Genomic DNA, 14,245 nt, shown 5'->3' with positions numbered 1-14,245 from the left:
GACGAAGGACGTTGAGGGGCTGGAGTGTGTGCAGGGAAGGGAATGGAGCTGGGAAGGGGCTGGAGCTCCAAGAGGGGCTGAGGGAGCTGGGGAGGCTCAGCCTGGAGAAAAGGAGGCTCAGGGGGGACCTTCTCACTCTCTGCAATCCCTGATGGATCCAAAGAGGGGATTTGGACAGGAGGAAGGGCACGGCCTCAGGCTGGGCCAGGGCAGGGGCAGGGGGCACAGCAGCAGAAATTTCTGCATGGAAAGGGTGGGCAGGCCCTGGCAGGGGCTGCCCAGGGAGGTTTGGAGTGCCCAGCCCTGGAGGTGCCCAAGGCAGGACTGGCCGTGGCACTCAGTGCTCGGGGCTGGGGGACAAGGTGGGCACTGGGCACAGGGTGGGCTCTGTGGGCTGGGAGGGCTTTGCCAAGGTGGGCACTGGGCACAGGGTGGGCTCTGTGGGCTGGGAGGGCTTTGCCAAGGTGGGCATTGGGCACAGGGTGGGCTCTGTGGGCTGGGGGGGCTTTGCCAAGGTGGGCATTGGGCACAGGGTGGGCTCCGTGAGCTGGGAGGGCTTTGCCAAGGTGGGCATTGGGCACAGGGTGGGCTCCATGGGCTGGGGGGGCTTTGCCAAGGTGGGCATTGGGCACAGGGTGGGCTCTGTGGGCTGGGAGGGCTTTGCCAAGGTGGGCATTGGGCACAGGGTGGGCTCTGTGGGCTGGGGGGGCTTTGCCAAGGTGGGCATTGGGCACAGGGTGGGCTCCAGGGGCTGGGGGGGCTTTTCCAGCCCCAGTGATCCTGTGGGTCCCTCAGAGTGTGGCCAAGGCTGTGCCCCCGCCAGTCCTTGGGAACAGGGAACCCACCCATAAACCCCCTCCTTCAACCCCAGGGGCAAAATCCTCCATCTCTACCCATCCCAACCTGCACCAGGGGAGAGACACCTCCCTCCAGCCCCAGCCCAGCAACCACAGCCCTCACAGGGAGCAGCTCCCAGTGGAAAGAGCCACTTCCACCACCACATACCCAGCAGAGCAAACACCAGCTCTGGGTGTTCCAAACACACACCAAAACCCACCCAGGGACAAACGAGGCTTTGAGGTCCTACTGAATGAGTCGAGCCAAGTAAAGTAGGCAAGTGGAGTGTTTCAATTATATTTTACTCTTTAGATTGTTCATTTGACTGTTCATATTACAAAATTAGCTGCCATGGCCCACAACTGGATGGGACTTCAGGAAAGCTGTCCACTTACTCAGAAGAGAACAAAGTAGTAATTCCTTTCAAAGAACTCTAGTGAAACAACACCATATTAATCTTTAAAGCTAAATAGTGCTAAAATTTCACATACTCTACATCAGTTTTGGTTTTAAATAATTTTACCAACCATTATAAAATTAATGTATTTGCATGTATCAGGTTACAGACATTTGCATTTCAATCAGGGTGAAGTTTCCCATGCTGGAACAAGGAGTTTAAGCAATTGCTGTTTCAACAGCAGCTCTTTATTGCCTCAGAACCAAGTTTGCACAAAGTATTGAACAAGAAAATGGAAGTTTCCCCACAGGACTGTTCAAAGTCTGTCACAAGCAACAATAAAATCCCTTCTGGACAGGAAGCATTTATAAAATGCAGAGCTCTCCCAGCAAAGTGCTTGCACAGGGCATTCACTTTATTAGATTCACAACCCTGAAGGGACCACTGACCAGATAAGGAGGATAAATGTCCTCTGAAAGGTTTTTACTGGCCTGGGGACATTGGTAAGTGCAGGTGCTTCCCTGAATGTGGCTCGTGGCTGGAGTGACCCAGGGAGCAGCTGCTGGGATCAGGAGAGAAGGGTCTGAGGCAAACTTTAACAGTTAAAAACACCCAGGGAAAGCTGGTTGAATTGCAAACTCACCATGCACTGACTCCTGAAGGAACACTGTGCTCACAACACAGACTTCACTTTGTGCCAAGCTTGCAGCACCCAAAAGCACAGGTAGGAAACTGTCCCTGTACTCCATTCCCTTGGTTCTAACCCTGCCTGTTTTACACACAAGCCAGTCATGCCCACAGCTGACCTAATACTGCTTCAGGCCCTTGTTTGTAAAAAAAAATGAAAATAAAAACATCACTTCTATTCTACTGGGCTTACATCCCTGAAGAGCCCATACTGTGTATGGAAGGCTCTATGTTTTGTGCCTTGATGCAAATAAATGCACAGTAAGTGTTTATTGTGCAGTTTTCCTCCCCATTAAGTTTTATCCCCTTCCCTCCCACCAACTAAACCCAAACTTTTAAAACCAAAGCACGAATATGTTACCAGCACACGTGGACAGGTTTACAATCTTCTGTTTTTAAAGAACAAATGACAAACAGCATTCAAGAATATTGCCTTTTTTTTGTTGTTTTTTTTTTTAAACAGACAAGTAGCAAAACTTTTTACCACCTGGAATCAGAACTGCAGAGACAAAGCTCTCCACACACACCTGCATTTGCTGTAAGACTTAAATAGGTAACACCAATGCAAGAACTTCTCTCTTGATGGCTGCTAGTGTTGAAAGAAGCAGAGGATTATGGAGTCACACAGGTCTCTGTTCCCTGTGAGTCACAGTTCTGCAGGTGGCACTGAGATGCTGCTCACATGGCTTTCACTTTGATCTGCTTCATCTTCATCTGCTTCTTCTCCAGCTTCTTCTGCTCTCGCCGCAGAGCAGCTTCCTGTGGGCAAGGACAGGAATACACATCAGGGATCTCCTCGAAGAGCAAGGGGAGCGTTTCAGAGCCAAACAAAGCCCCCCAGAATGGAGTTTGCATCTCTCCCAGGGTGAGCTGGCTCCTCAGGTGGAGGGGAGGGTCCCCACAGACAAACTGCCTCCCCCCAGATCTAAGAGGAAGCACATGCCCCTTTGATGCTCCAGCCAGCACAGAATCCTGATCCTCCCTTTGTTCTGACAAGTCCTGCTGCAGCTGTGCCTGTCTCCCAATGTTTAACCAGGAGGGCCTATCACAGAATCCCAGAACGGTTTCAGTTGGAGGGGACCTTGAATCCCATGGGCAGGGACACCTCCCACCAGCCCAGGGTGCTCCAACCTGGCCTTGGACATTCCCAGGGCTGGGGCAGCCACAGCTTCTCTGGGCACCTGTGCCAGGGCCTGCCCACCCTCCCAGCCAGGAATTCCATCCCAATATCCCATCTATCCCTGCCCTTTGGCAGTGGGAAGCCATTCCCTTGTCCTGTCACTGCATGCCCAAGGAAACTGGAGGAATGTTCCCCTTCCAGCTGGTTTTGGGGTGAGGGGAGTGCCCTGTTTCAGCAGCAGCAAACACCCTGACAGTTGTCTGCCTTTCAGCAAACAGAAATCAAAGTTTCACTGCTGCTGTACCCACAGATGCCCCAGGAGGAATCTGCCAGCAGCCTGTGCCAACCTGAACACCCCCCTCACCTCCAGCCGACGCTGTTTCTCGGGATCCTCCTCGTTCATGATCCGCTCCTTCTCCGCCCGTTTCTTCTCCTCCCGCCGGGACTGGGCAGCCTCCTGTCTCTGCACGTGGGTCAGCTTGAGGAAGTTCTCCTCCACACGAGCCCTGTTCTTGTCAGCTTTCTGTTTGCCCTTTCCACAGAGAGAAGCACATCCAGTTTATACAATTTCCCCACGAGCAGGGTACAGGATCTCCAGCAGTGACATGTGAAACATGAGGCTGCTGATCTTGAATCATAGAATTGATTGGATTGGAAAAGACCTCCGAGATCATCAAGTCCAACCCTTGGTCCAACTCCAGTCCCTTTACCAGATCATGGCACTCAGTGCCACGACCAAGCTCAGCTGAAAAACCTCCAGGGATGGGGAATCCACCCCCTCTCTGGGCAGCCCATTCCAATCCCTGAGCACTCTCTCTGCAAAGAATTTTTTTCTGTTCTCCAACTTCAATTTCCCCTGGCAGAGCTTGAGCCCATCGTGCCCCCTTGTCCTATTGCTGAGTGCCTGGGAGAAGAGACCAACCCCCACCTGGCCACAACTTCCCTTCAGGGAGTTCCAGACAGTGCTGAGGTCATCTCTGAGCCTCCTCTTCTCCAGGCTGAACACCCCCAGCTCCCTCAGCCTCTCCCCACAGCACTTGTGCTCCAGTCCCTTCTCCAGCCTCGTTGCTCTTCTCAGTTGGGTTGGAAGAGACCTCCGAGATCACCAAGTCCAACCTTGATCCAACCCCACTGTGATCACCAGCCCAGGGCACTCTGTGCCCTGGGCTGGTGATCACAGTGGGGTTGGATCAAGACATGTTGGATTCTCTGTCCCTGGAGGTGTTTAAGAGGAGACTCAGAGCCACATCCAGTCCCTTCTCCAGCCTCGTTGCTCTTCTCTGGCCCCGCTCCAGCCCCTCAATGAAAAGATCCAGTAGTCATGGCTACAACATCACACAGTGCTCAGGAGACAGAAAACAGACACTCACTTCTCTGTTCAGCCGGAACTTCTTTGCTTTGTCAATGCAGTAGATGACCATGCTCATCAGAGGCAGCAAAGACTCCATGTCCTTTGGGGAAGTGTTGCCTGAACCAGGCACTGAAATAAAAGTTTCTTGTTCATTCAGAGAGACAGGACTTTTCTACTTGCTGTAATGCTCTTTCCTTATTGCTCACACTGTTCATGAAATAAAGATGCTCTTATCCTCCTCTTTAGGAAGCTTCACTTGGAGCTACAGCCTCGAATTCTGAGGAGAACTACGGGCCTTTTCTAGAACAGACTCCCAGAAGGCTGCTTTTGTTTCAAACCAGGGTTAACTGAGTGTGCAAGCTCAAACTGCAAAGTTTGTGGCTTAAAAGTAAGCCACCTGTAGAGAGGGGTAAGATCAGTAAGAGCAAGACTGAGTGTTCCACTATATTGCTGCCTTGTGTTTACCAATCAATCAATCAATCAATCAATCAATCATCCTGTTACTTGCACTGAAGTCAGTCATTACACATTATCTTCCATAGGTGACAGAACTGGAGCAGGTGACTTGCACAAACAAAGGCCAACCCTCCCCCAGACACACAGACACCAATTCTCTTACCATTAAATGTAAACAAAAGTGTCTTTTTAGTTTCGGGCAGTTTTGTAAGCTGGCCCTCCCTGGTAGGAAAGAAAAAAAGGGTTTGGAATGAGTGACAAAAAATACAGGAATAAAAAATAACCAATTAGGAAAAGCCTCATCAGGAGACTCTTGAAAACTGTGAATAAAACTAACAAGATTAAAAGCCTGGCTGTAAACAGAAGTTAAGTTTCAAACTATTCAGATTCCTGAAGTGTTTTACTCAAATGTGCAGGGAAAGGCATGAATGGAAAAACATACACCACCAGCCCATCTGACTATTAAGGAGGCCTGTTATTTTTAATTACATTCACTTTTACATGTCCTGTTGTTTATACTACTAAAGATCCACAAAGAATTCATGTCTTCACTGCCCAAAATCCCCCAGTCTTCTCAAGCAGAAACTCAGGCCTACATTTCATGGATCCTCCACAGTTTCAGTACAAGGTACACATGCTGCTCTCTTATAATTAAATAAAAATCTGTTCTTTTTCTTGGAGAAGAGTTTCCACTTTTGATAGAGATCAATTATTGATATGCCTGTGAGCATAATACACCCTTGCAAAAACCTACAGGATAATTCAATTAGCTCACCCACCATCTGGCAATCCTGAAGCAGCAGCTGAAAGCACCTCTGGACTGGGAGGCTCAGAGGAACAGCAGAGATGCTCCCTCTGAGTATTTCTGAAGCACAGCTATGAATTATCCTGAACAAAAGTCACCAAGTGATGGATTCAGCAGCAGAATGTTTGGCTGTACAGCTAGGCAGGGGCAAGCAGCCCTGATGGTTTGTTTTACACTGCAGACTCTGCTTAAACCTCATTCCCAGTGCATTCAAACAGCTCTGAGTTCTGTGCTGAGCTTCCCTGCAGTGTCATCTCGAGGCCTCTGACGTGCTGGGCACCCTTGGCAGGTTTCTCAGTGCATGCTGCCCCTGCCAGGTGTTATCTGGAACTCAGAGCTGTCCAAACCACAGCAGAACCAGCACCCAAAACCAAACAATCAGGGCAATACAGCACACCTTGATCTTCTCAAGTAATGCAGCATTTGGAAGCATTGGGAGTGTATTTATTCACCTGTCTGACCTTTGCTCCCCACTTCCCTTTGTGTGCATTCCAGCAGGTTTCACACTGCAAACAAGTTAGTTGGCCTCTATTTTATCTGGAGTTACAGGAGCTACTGGGAGCAGAGATCTGGCTTTATACCTACTCTTGCATAAGTTTTGGACCGGAGAACTGGTCCGAGAATTGGACGGACTCAATCTTGTCAGCGTAGTGTGTGAGGAAATGGATCATCTGGAACAGAAACCAGAGTTAGTTTTTCCCAACACTGACCCATCTGCAGCCTCCCTGCTCCACATGGGTTTGCCAGGTGCCCTGCCCATGGCAGGGGGTTGGAAATGGAGGATTTTTAAGGTCCCCTCCAACCCCAAGCAGCCTGTGATTGTGTGGTAAATCACCCAGAAAACTGCTGTGCCCAGCTTGCCACAGTGACACTGACATTTCAGCTCCAGTGGTTTTACGTGTCACTAGAATGGGCCTCAGTGCATGGAATTAACAGGAGCAACTTGGACATGTAACTCTCATCTGGGATTTTCCAATTCCTTTGAAAACAAATCAGCTTCAAGGACCTGCAGATACACCATCAACACCTTCCTTCAACTGGCTGGTGAAGCTACTCCCAGCCTTTGAAAGGCAGTTTTAAGTGTGCAGTTTGGGATAAACTATGCCATGAAAAAGGAACAAACACATGAGAATTACATCCCTCTGCCAGCCCTCACTCTTCATGAGGGTTTTGATTTCCCTGGATCTCACAAGAGCCATTTGGCTCTCCTGTTGTGATGCTCACAGGACATAAAGATCAGAACCTTGTCCCACAGGCTGTAAGTGCCAGGTTACCAAGGAGTATTTGCATTAATTAATTCCAGTTTACCTTGGCGTCCATCATTCCCTCCGTGACCTCCCCCATCTCCGACAGGATGGCCAGTGAATCTGGAAGCCCATATTTTGCACCAGATTTAGGTTTATCACTGCAGAACTCACTCTGTTTCAAAGAGAACAATGAGACAACCAAATAAACACAAAGCTTGTAAGTATCTTATCACACTGAGCTGTTCCAGAACAGCAGGACCCCCTAAAAGTACCAGAAAATAAACAATAAAAATACACTCAGTCACTGAGCCTGGCTGGGGATGTTTCAAGCAAGCAAAGCACAAAGCATCAACAGTCTTTAAGTCAGTATTTCCCTTCAATATTCAGCACTTTTAGGAAAAAGATAAAACAATTCTAACACATCCATGCTGGAATCCACCCAATGTGGATTATGGCATTTTTCTTACATTGTTTGATAACAGAACAAAAACTGGCACCCTCCCAACCACACTCTAGTGCTGCTACTTGAGAGAAAAGATTTGCAAAGCACTGCTTGTTATCACTGGATTCTTTGGAAGCTTCAGGGCTTGAATGTATGGAAAGTTTTAATTTCAGATCACACAAAAACAAATGACTTAACCCCAGATTTTCCACATCACGTATCGCTAATGAAGTTTACTTTGCAATCCTTGAAAAAGTCATTTGTGCAAATTAAATGAGGTGAAATGACATTTGTGTGTCCTGGGAATATACTACAGCCCTTCCTAAACAAACTATCCACCAAAGGAAGGTGTAAGTGCTTTCTATTGACCCTTTGTCTGCAGCTCTGACAGCAGCCACCACTTCCAACATTTGATTCCATTAGACTTAAGTGAAAATGTCTTTTCCCAACAAATTCCAACAGGGCAGTCCCAAGTTCTCAGCTGTTCCCAAGGAATGAATGTGCAGATCAGAGGTTCTTGCATCCTTTATTTGTCAATGTTCATGCACATACCAGGTCCTGCATCTCCTTCTGGAGCCGCACCAGCGCCTTCCTGGTCCCCACAGCAAACACATACGTGTCCATGTCCTCATCATTCATGGTCACTTTTATTTGCTGTGAAACAGAATGTTATTAGTCCTGATGAGGTTTCAAATGTTTCTCTGACGCTTTGGTTCATAAGAACAAAGACCTAGGCCAGACACAGCTAAGAGAAAGGTGGCTGATTTAAAGCTTCTCAGTGCATCTTAAAGGAGCTTTTCAATTAGACTGAGCACTTAATTCAGTGTTGTGGTGTAATGACAATGACTACAACAGCAGGGTTGTAAAAATAATTCACAATTAAATAGTCCTAATACATATAATACAATTATAGATCCATAGGAAGAGAATTCTCAGTGCACACAGACAATCTCCCAAATGTAACCTCTCCTGGCATTTATCTTCTCCAAGGGGGAAGGCAAAGAGCAACATTTATATATATATATATAAAATATCCAGACCACACTTGGACCAAGTACTGAACAGACAGAACAATCTTCAAGTATTTCAGATGGTAAAACCACTGTCCAGCAGAGGTCTTGAAGCACAACAGACCATTCACCAAACCACTCAAACGACAAAAGCCACAGATAACACAATTTCCAGTCATCAGCAGTTTGCACTTCACAGGCAGGAAAGAAACACAAACAACCCTTTGAGACTGTTCCAACAGCTGTGGAATACTAAAGCCACCCCCTGGACCAATGAAGAGCAGCAGAGCAGGACCAAAGGAATGCAGGAGTGTCACAGCAAAGCTGAAGGGCTCGGTACGTACCACCTGGTCCGACGCCGGCCTCATCATGCGCGCCAGGACGTTCAGCAGGTCCTGCCTCTTGAGGAACTAAAAACACAGGGGGGCAAACACAGGAAACAGCTGAAGAGACCCAGAGTGCCTCCCTCAGAGAGCAGCAGGGCTCAAGGAAGAACAGGGCAGTTGTAAGTAGATGTTTTTGTAGAATAATTTAGCTTTGAAGGGCCCTTTGGAAGTTACAGAATCACGGCTGGAATGGGACTTAGAGACCATTTAGTCCCAACACCTCTCCCTGCCATGGGCAGGGGCACCTCCTGCTAGACCAGGTTGGTCAAGGCCTTATCCAGCCTGGCTTTCAACTCTTCCAGGATTGGGGCAGCCACAACCTCTCTGGGCAACCTTTGCCAGTGTCTCATCACCCTCACAGCAAAAGAATTCTGCCTAAGACCTAACCTAAAGTTCCCCTCTGTCACCAATACAGCTCAAAAGCAGGGCCACTTTCTGCATTAGGTGAGTTTCTCAGGGCCTTGTTTCCTCTTCCCTCAAGTCAGAAGCTGTTCCATCCCATCCCAGGTCCAGGAATTGGTATTTGCCTTTAATGTAATTTCTTGGAATTTCTGTTGGTCCATTCCTCCAATGTGATAAAGCCCCTCTGAATGGCAGCTCTTCAGCCTTCTGCTACCTCTGTTCATCCCATACCTCTGGTTTCTAGATTCTTTCTATAAATACTCCCTCCTACCTGTTTTGGTGGGCAGAATATGGGCCTGTACAGGTATTTAATTATCCAGTTTTCCCTTCACGTGTGCATATTCAAAACCTGTATCTCAATGTGAGCACAAGAGCCACTGGGACTCCTTGTTGCTCCCACTGGAATGGAAAAGACTCAAGAACCTTTCAACTGGTGACAGGTGAACAGCCTCATGAACTCCCCCATCCTCACCTTTAACTGGATGAGCATTCCTTCACAGCACACCCTCCCAGAGCACCACAGGTTATAGATGTGTTCATTTTCTTGGTTGAGCTTCCCAGTGCTTGTAGCTTCTTTATTAGTGCCATCATCCCCTGAGGAAAAAAACAGTGGCAGAGAACCCTCACATCACAAACTGAAACACCAAAGCTCACCAGGAGGCCCAGAGCTCACACCACATTGCAGAGAAGGATTTGCTAAAGCCTACATGGTCTAAACTCAGCTTCATTCAAACACAAAAACTGAGGCCTTGTCACAGAATCATAAAATGGACTGGGTTGGAAAAGACCTCCCAGATCATCAAGTCCAACCCTTGATCCAACCCCACTGTTGTGGGCACAGAGTGCCCTGGGCTGGTGATCACAGTAGGGTTGAATCAAGACATGGTGGATTCTCAGTGCCACATCCATAGAATCCCAGAATGGATTGGGTTGGAAAAGACCTCCCAGATCATCAAGTCCAACCCTTGGTCCAACTCCAGTCCCTTTACCAGATCATGGCACTCAGTGCCACGGCCAAGCTCAGCTGAAAAACCTCCAGGGATGGGGAATCCACCCCCTCTCTGGGCAGCCCATTCCAATCCCTGAGTACTCTCTCTGCAAAGAATTTCTTTCTCATCTCCAACTTCAATTTCCCCTGGCAGAGCTTGAGCCCATCGTGCCCCCTTGTCCTGTTGGTGACTGCCTGTCATTATGGAACTCACCAACAAGAGCAAAGTTACTTTCCAGCAGCTCCCTGTGGGTGTTGAACCAGGCGTGAGCCAGGCGGTTGTTTTTGTTCTTGCCAATGATGTAGTTCATGATGTAAGCCAGAAGGCCTGTCACCATCAGGATCTCCATGTAGTAACTCTCCCAGCTGTTCTGGAGGTGAGCAGGGACCTGTGGAAGGCAACAGGAATTCATTTTTATTTATTGAACAAGTGGATTGCATACACACCAACTATTTGGGAAACACAGAGCGCTGGAGGAGCTTCATCACAGGAAGCTTCACAAAGGAACAGGACAGAGCTGAGCCTACATCACACACACACAGACTGTTCTGAGTTGGAAGGGACCCACAAGGATCATTGAGTCCCACATAATGCACTTGGCTCTGCTGGGGCACAGGAAACAACTGGGAACAGTATCCCCAAAATACCTGTTTAATACAAGCAAAATACTTCTCATCTCCAAGTGAGCTCAGAGCAAACAGTCCAGCATTTCAACCCACTGAGCATATGAGCTTGATGCCCTGCCCATCTCAGCATTATCTGATCATTGTATAACTTCTGCTGAAATCCCAATGTCCAGGAGCATTTTCAGGATGCCACCAGGAGCCACAGAGTGTGTGGGGGAGCAGGGAAACCTTCCTGACCTTCCCATCTCAGAGATTCCTCAGCCATTCTGCTATCCCTGTACCCCCCTCAGTCACAGAAGGAACCAAACCCTTCCTTTCCCTGCCAGGGTCAGCTGTAATACTTAAAAAGAGATCTTAGGGGCACTAAAAATGTTTGATTTCTGTGAGAGACTCTTGGGAGGCAATAAGGAAGTGAGGCAGGGACAGAGAGACTGAGCTCAAAAACCACCAGGAGAGTGAATTTCTGATCTGAAACTTCAGCCACAGACAAGCTACAAACACACTGTGCACACTGGAAGTGCTCACTAGAACCCCAGTGCCACTCCTGCCACGCTGCCTGAGGGAAATAAGTGATGAAAGTCCAAACAGAAAGCAATTTACAGTTATACCTACATTAACTATTGTGATGGGGTCTTTGTTCTTGCTATGAGATGCATCTGGTTTCTCTTCGTAGCCTTCAAACTCCTCATCATCATATGGTTCACTCTCAGTATCACCTTCCTGAAGGACAAAAATCACAAACAGCATGAAAATCCAAAGCCCAGTAAGTAAAACCCAAACAGATAAGGTGAGAAAGAAAGACACACTCTTAGGAAACAAACAGAGGAGATGAGGCCTCACCTGTGTGTCTGCATCATCAAAGTCTTCCTGATTCTCATCCTGACCTTCAAGCTCTACAGTGGCTTCTTCTTCATCATCTTCTGTAGTGATGACCCTCTGAGGAGACTCTGTGACTGCATCTTCATTCACATCTTCAAATTCAGCAAAGTCATTGTCATCATATTCCATAATGTCATCTCCATCCTCAAATTCATCATACTTTGCCAAAGAAAAGCTCCAGGGGATGAGCAGGACAGCAATAAAAATATAGAAATTCTTCATTTTCACTGGGAAAAAAACAATTAAATCCATCATTGCAAAAAGTCCTTTACAATTTTGTTACATCACAACATGACAGTCCCCAACTCCCAGGAGCTACTCAAAAACAGACCAGAGAAATAAATCCCTGCCTGCTTTTGCCATTCTGTCTATAAAGAAAGTGACTACTGGTACAAGAAAAAATAACTTTGAAGGTGAGATTCAGGACTCTGTTACTTGTGGCAGCAGCCAATTCACACCTGGCCATGCTGTTCAGATGGGAAAGTTTTTGGAAGCAGAAAATATTCCACTATAAAACTGAATCTCCAACAGCACCTCCAGCCAGCACTGCCAGCTCACTCCTGAGACCTCACTCTGAGCCTACACTTGTTATTAATTAGCAATTAGACACAGCCAGATCAACCACTGTGTAACAGCAGCTGTAAATCTTAAAATGCACTCAATTCATTCAGTGCTGTGATGGTCTCTCCATTCATGCTCAGAATCAGGGCCCACAGTGTTCCAGCACAATTTCTGAGACCTTTAGCTGGAAGTTCTACCCCCAAAAAAGCAGGAAAATGATGGCTATTGAACCAGTCCCTGAGAACAACTGGGGCTCACAAGCCCAAAGCTCTTCCCAGATCAGCCAAAAACCTGCAGAGTTTTTCAGTTCATCTTTTTTTTACCCTCAGCTTTCTGTCTTTTCTGCTTGATCTCAAAACAGTCCCAGCCCCGGGGGAGCTTCTCCAAGGTCCAAAAAAGGAGCCCCAAGAGGCAGCAACAACCCTCCTGCTGCACTTCAGCCCCAGAGGATCAGCTGCATCAGGCTCGGCTGAGGCTCATTTTACACCAGATCCGAGTGGGAACCTGAATGTTAATGAGAGTGTTCTCTTACAAACTTAGAATAGAAACGATTGGTTTCTAAATTTGAGCTGCTCTCCCCCGAGTTCCTCACGCAGGGAACCCACTGCCAGAGATGACAAGGACACCTAAAATAAACCCCTTTGTCAGAGACTCCTCACTTCAGCAAAACCCTGCACAGAACACGCTCACAGAGGGATGGAAAGCACAACACGGTGTGTGGGCACCTCACAACTTTATGTGAATTTAAGCACAAAAAAAAAACCCCAAACCACTACTAAGATAGGCAGAGGGTTAAAAACCACCAGGACAAGGGAGCCACCTGCTCGAGTAAACCCCGATGGTTTCACAGCAAGAATTTCGAGGGTATTTGAGCACATCCACAGAATCCCGGACTATTCTGAGCTGGAAGGGACCCACAAGGATCATCGAGTCCAACTTCTTAAGTCAATGGCCCACGCAGGGGATTGAATCCATGACTTTGGCGTTATTACAACCAAGTTTTAACCAACTGAGCTATCCCAGGGTCCACTTTCGGAAGATCCAACAACTCCAAGAAGCTTCCCGGAAAATAAACTGCGGCCAACTCCAGTTCCAGGCGAGCAGGAGGTGGTGGAAGCCCCGGAGCACCCCCTAACTCAGCATTCCGTCGGAACGGGCTCCGAGTATGAACTCCAAGAAGCAAAATATGCCCCGGCAGGGCCCCCGCGCTGCCCCTTCCCCTTCCCCTGGGAGCAGGGAGGGATCCATTCAGCGATCCCACGGAGGGTTCCCAGAGCTCCCTGGCAGCAGAGACACCCCCACAGGACTCCCAGGGCAAACCAGTGCAGAACATTCACCGCCGACACCCCTCGAGCCCAGACCCGCGCCCAGCACACCCCGCCGGGGCCGGGCCCTCACCGTGACCGCGGCTCGCACCGGGACACGGCGGCTCCGGCGCCTTCCCGGCTCCTTCCCGGCACACGAGTCAAGGTTAAAGAACACAAACCGCGGGTGCGGCCGCTCTCCCAGCCCGGGGCGTGCCCGCAGCCCCGGCCCCGCCACAGGTCGCGGCCCAGAGCGCCGAGATACCGGTACCGATACCGGTACCGGGGCCCGGGCCAGGGCAGGGGGCGAGCCGCGCTCGGGACAGGGGCTGTGCCACCCCCGCGGGCACCGAGAGAGGGCCGGGCTCATCCCCATCCCCATCTCCATCTCCATCCCCGTTCCCGTTCCCATTCCCATTCCGTTCTCATCCCCATCCCCGTGCCCATCCCGGGCCCATCCCGGCCCGCGGTACCTGAGTCAGGCCCGGCCCCGCCGCCGCTGGATGGCGCATGCGCAGTGCGGCCCGCGCCGCATGTGCGGCCACACACGCGTGGGCGGGGCGGCTGCGCCGCAGCCCCACGTTGGGCAGACCCACGCGTGGAGCCCTGGGGAGGCGGTGCGGTGCCGAGGCCGCCGCTGCGGGTCTCCTTCCTCACGGTTTTTCCCGCTACCGGTTTGTTGTTTTTCCCTTTGTGGCGCTCCCGCTCGTTGCCCGGTTCCGCTGCCCGCACTCGCGCGGCATCAC

General features: G+C 49.3%; 1 protein-coding gene across 2 annotated transcripts; it reads right to left on the bottom strand.

Moving 5' to 3' along the window:
* Nucleotides 1-1,120: 1,120 nt before the first annotated feature.
* CCDC47 (coiled-coil domain containing 47) lies at nt 1,121-14,242 on the bottom strand. Of its 2 annotated transcripts, none has more exons than XM_071577674.1 (13): nt 13,973-14,242; nt 11,596-11,861; nt 11,368-11,475; nt 10,343-10,517; nt 9,613-9,734; nt 8,697-8,762; nt 7,895-7,996; nt 6,962-7,072; nt 6,239-6,324; nt 5,012-5,070; nt 4,412-4,521; nt 3,406-3,573; nt 1,121-2,680 (listed from the first exon to the last, which is right to left on the bottom strand). In XM_071577674.1, the coding sequence occupies exons 2-13, from the start codon at nt 11,854-11,856 to the stop codon at nt 2,600-2,602; spliced, it is 1,449 nt and encodes a 482-aa protein (XP_071433775.1). In that variant the 5' UTR covers nt 11,857-11,861; nt 13,973-14,242; the 3' UTR covers nt 1,121-2,599. The 2 variants fall into 2 exon arrangements, with proteins under 2 accessions (XP_071433775.1, XP_071433776.1); XM_071577675.1 differs by lacking the exon at nt 13,973-14,242 and adding an exon at nt 12,519-12,540.
* Between the last annotated feature and the right edge of the window lie 3 nt (nt 14,243-14,245).

Source organism: Pithys albifrons, chromosome 25 (genome assembly GCF_047495875.1).
Source record: "Pithys albifrons albifrons isolate INPA30051 chromosome 25, PitAlb_v1, whole genome shotgun sequence".
Lineage (NCBI taxonomy): Eukaryota > Metazoa > Chordata > Aves > Passeriformes > Thamnophilidae > Pithys > Pithys albifrons.
The sequence above is the reverse complement of the archived record's forward strand: the minus strand, read 5'-3'. Positions and strand labels throughout refer to the sequence as shown.

Excerpts from the sequence above, each read along its gene's own strand:
- CCDC47 (XM_071577674.1), bottom strand. The coding sequence starts at position 11,856 with ATGAAGAATTTCTATATTTTTATTGCTGTCCTGCTCATCCCCTGGAGC. Across the intron at positions 7,997-8,696 it reads GGCCGGCGTCGGACCAGGTG|CAAATAAAAGTGACCATGAA; the intron begins GTACGTACCGAG and ends TCTGTTTCACAG. Across the intron at positions 5,071-6,238 it reads GGTCCAAAACTTATGCAAGA|GGAGGGCCAGCTTACAAAAC; the intron begins GTAGGTATAAAG and ends CTTTCCTACCAG.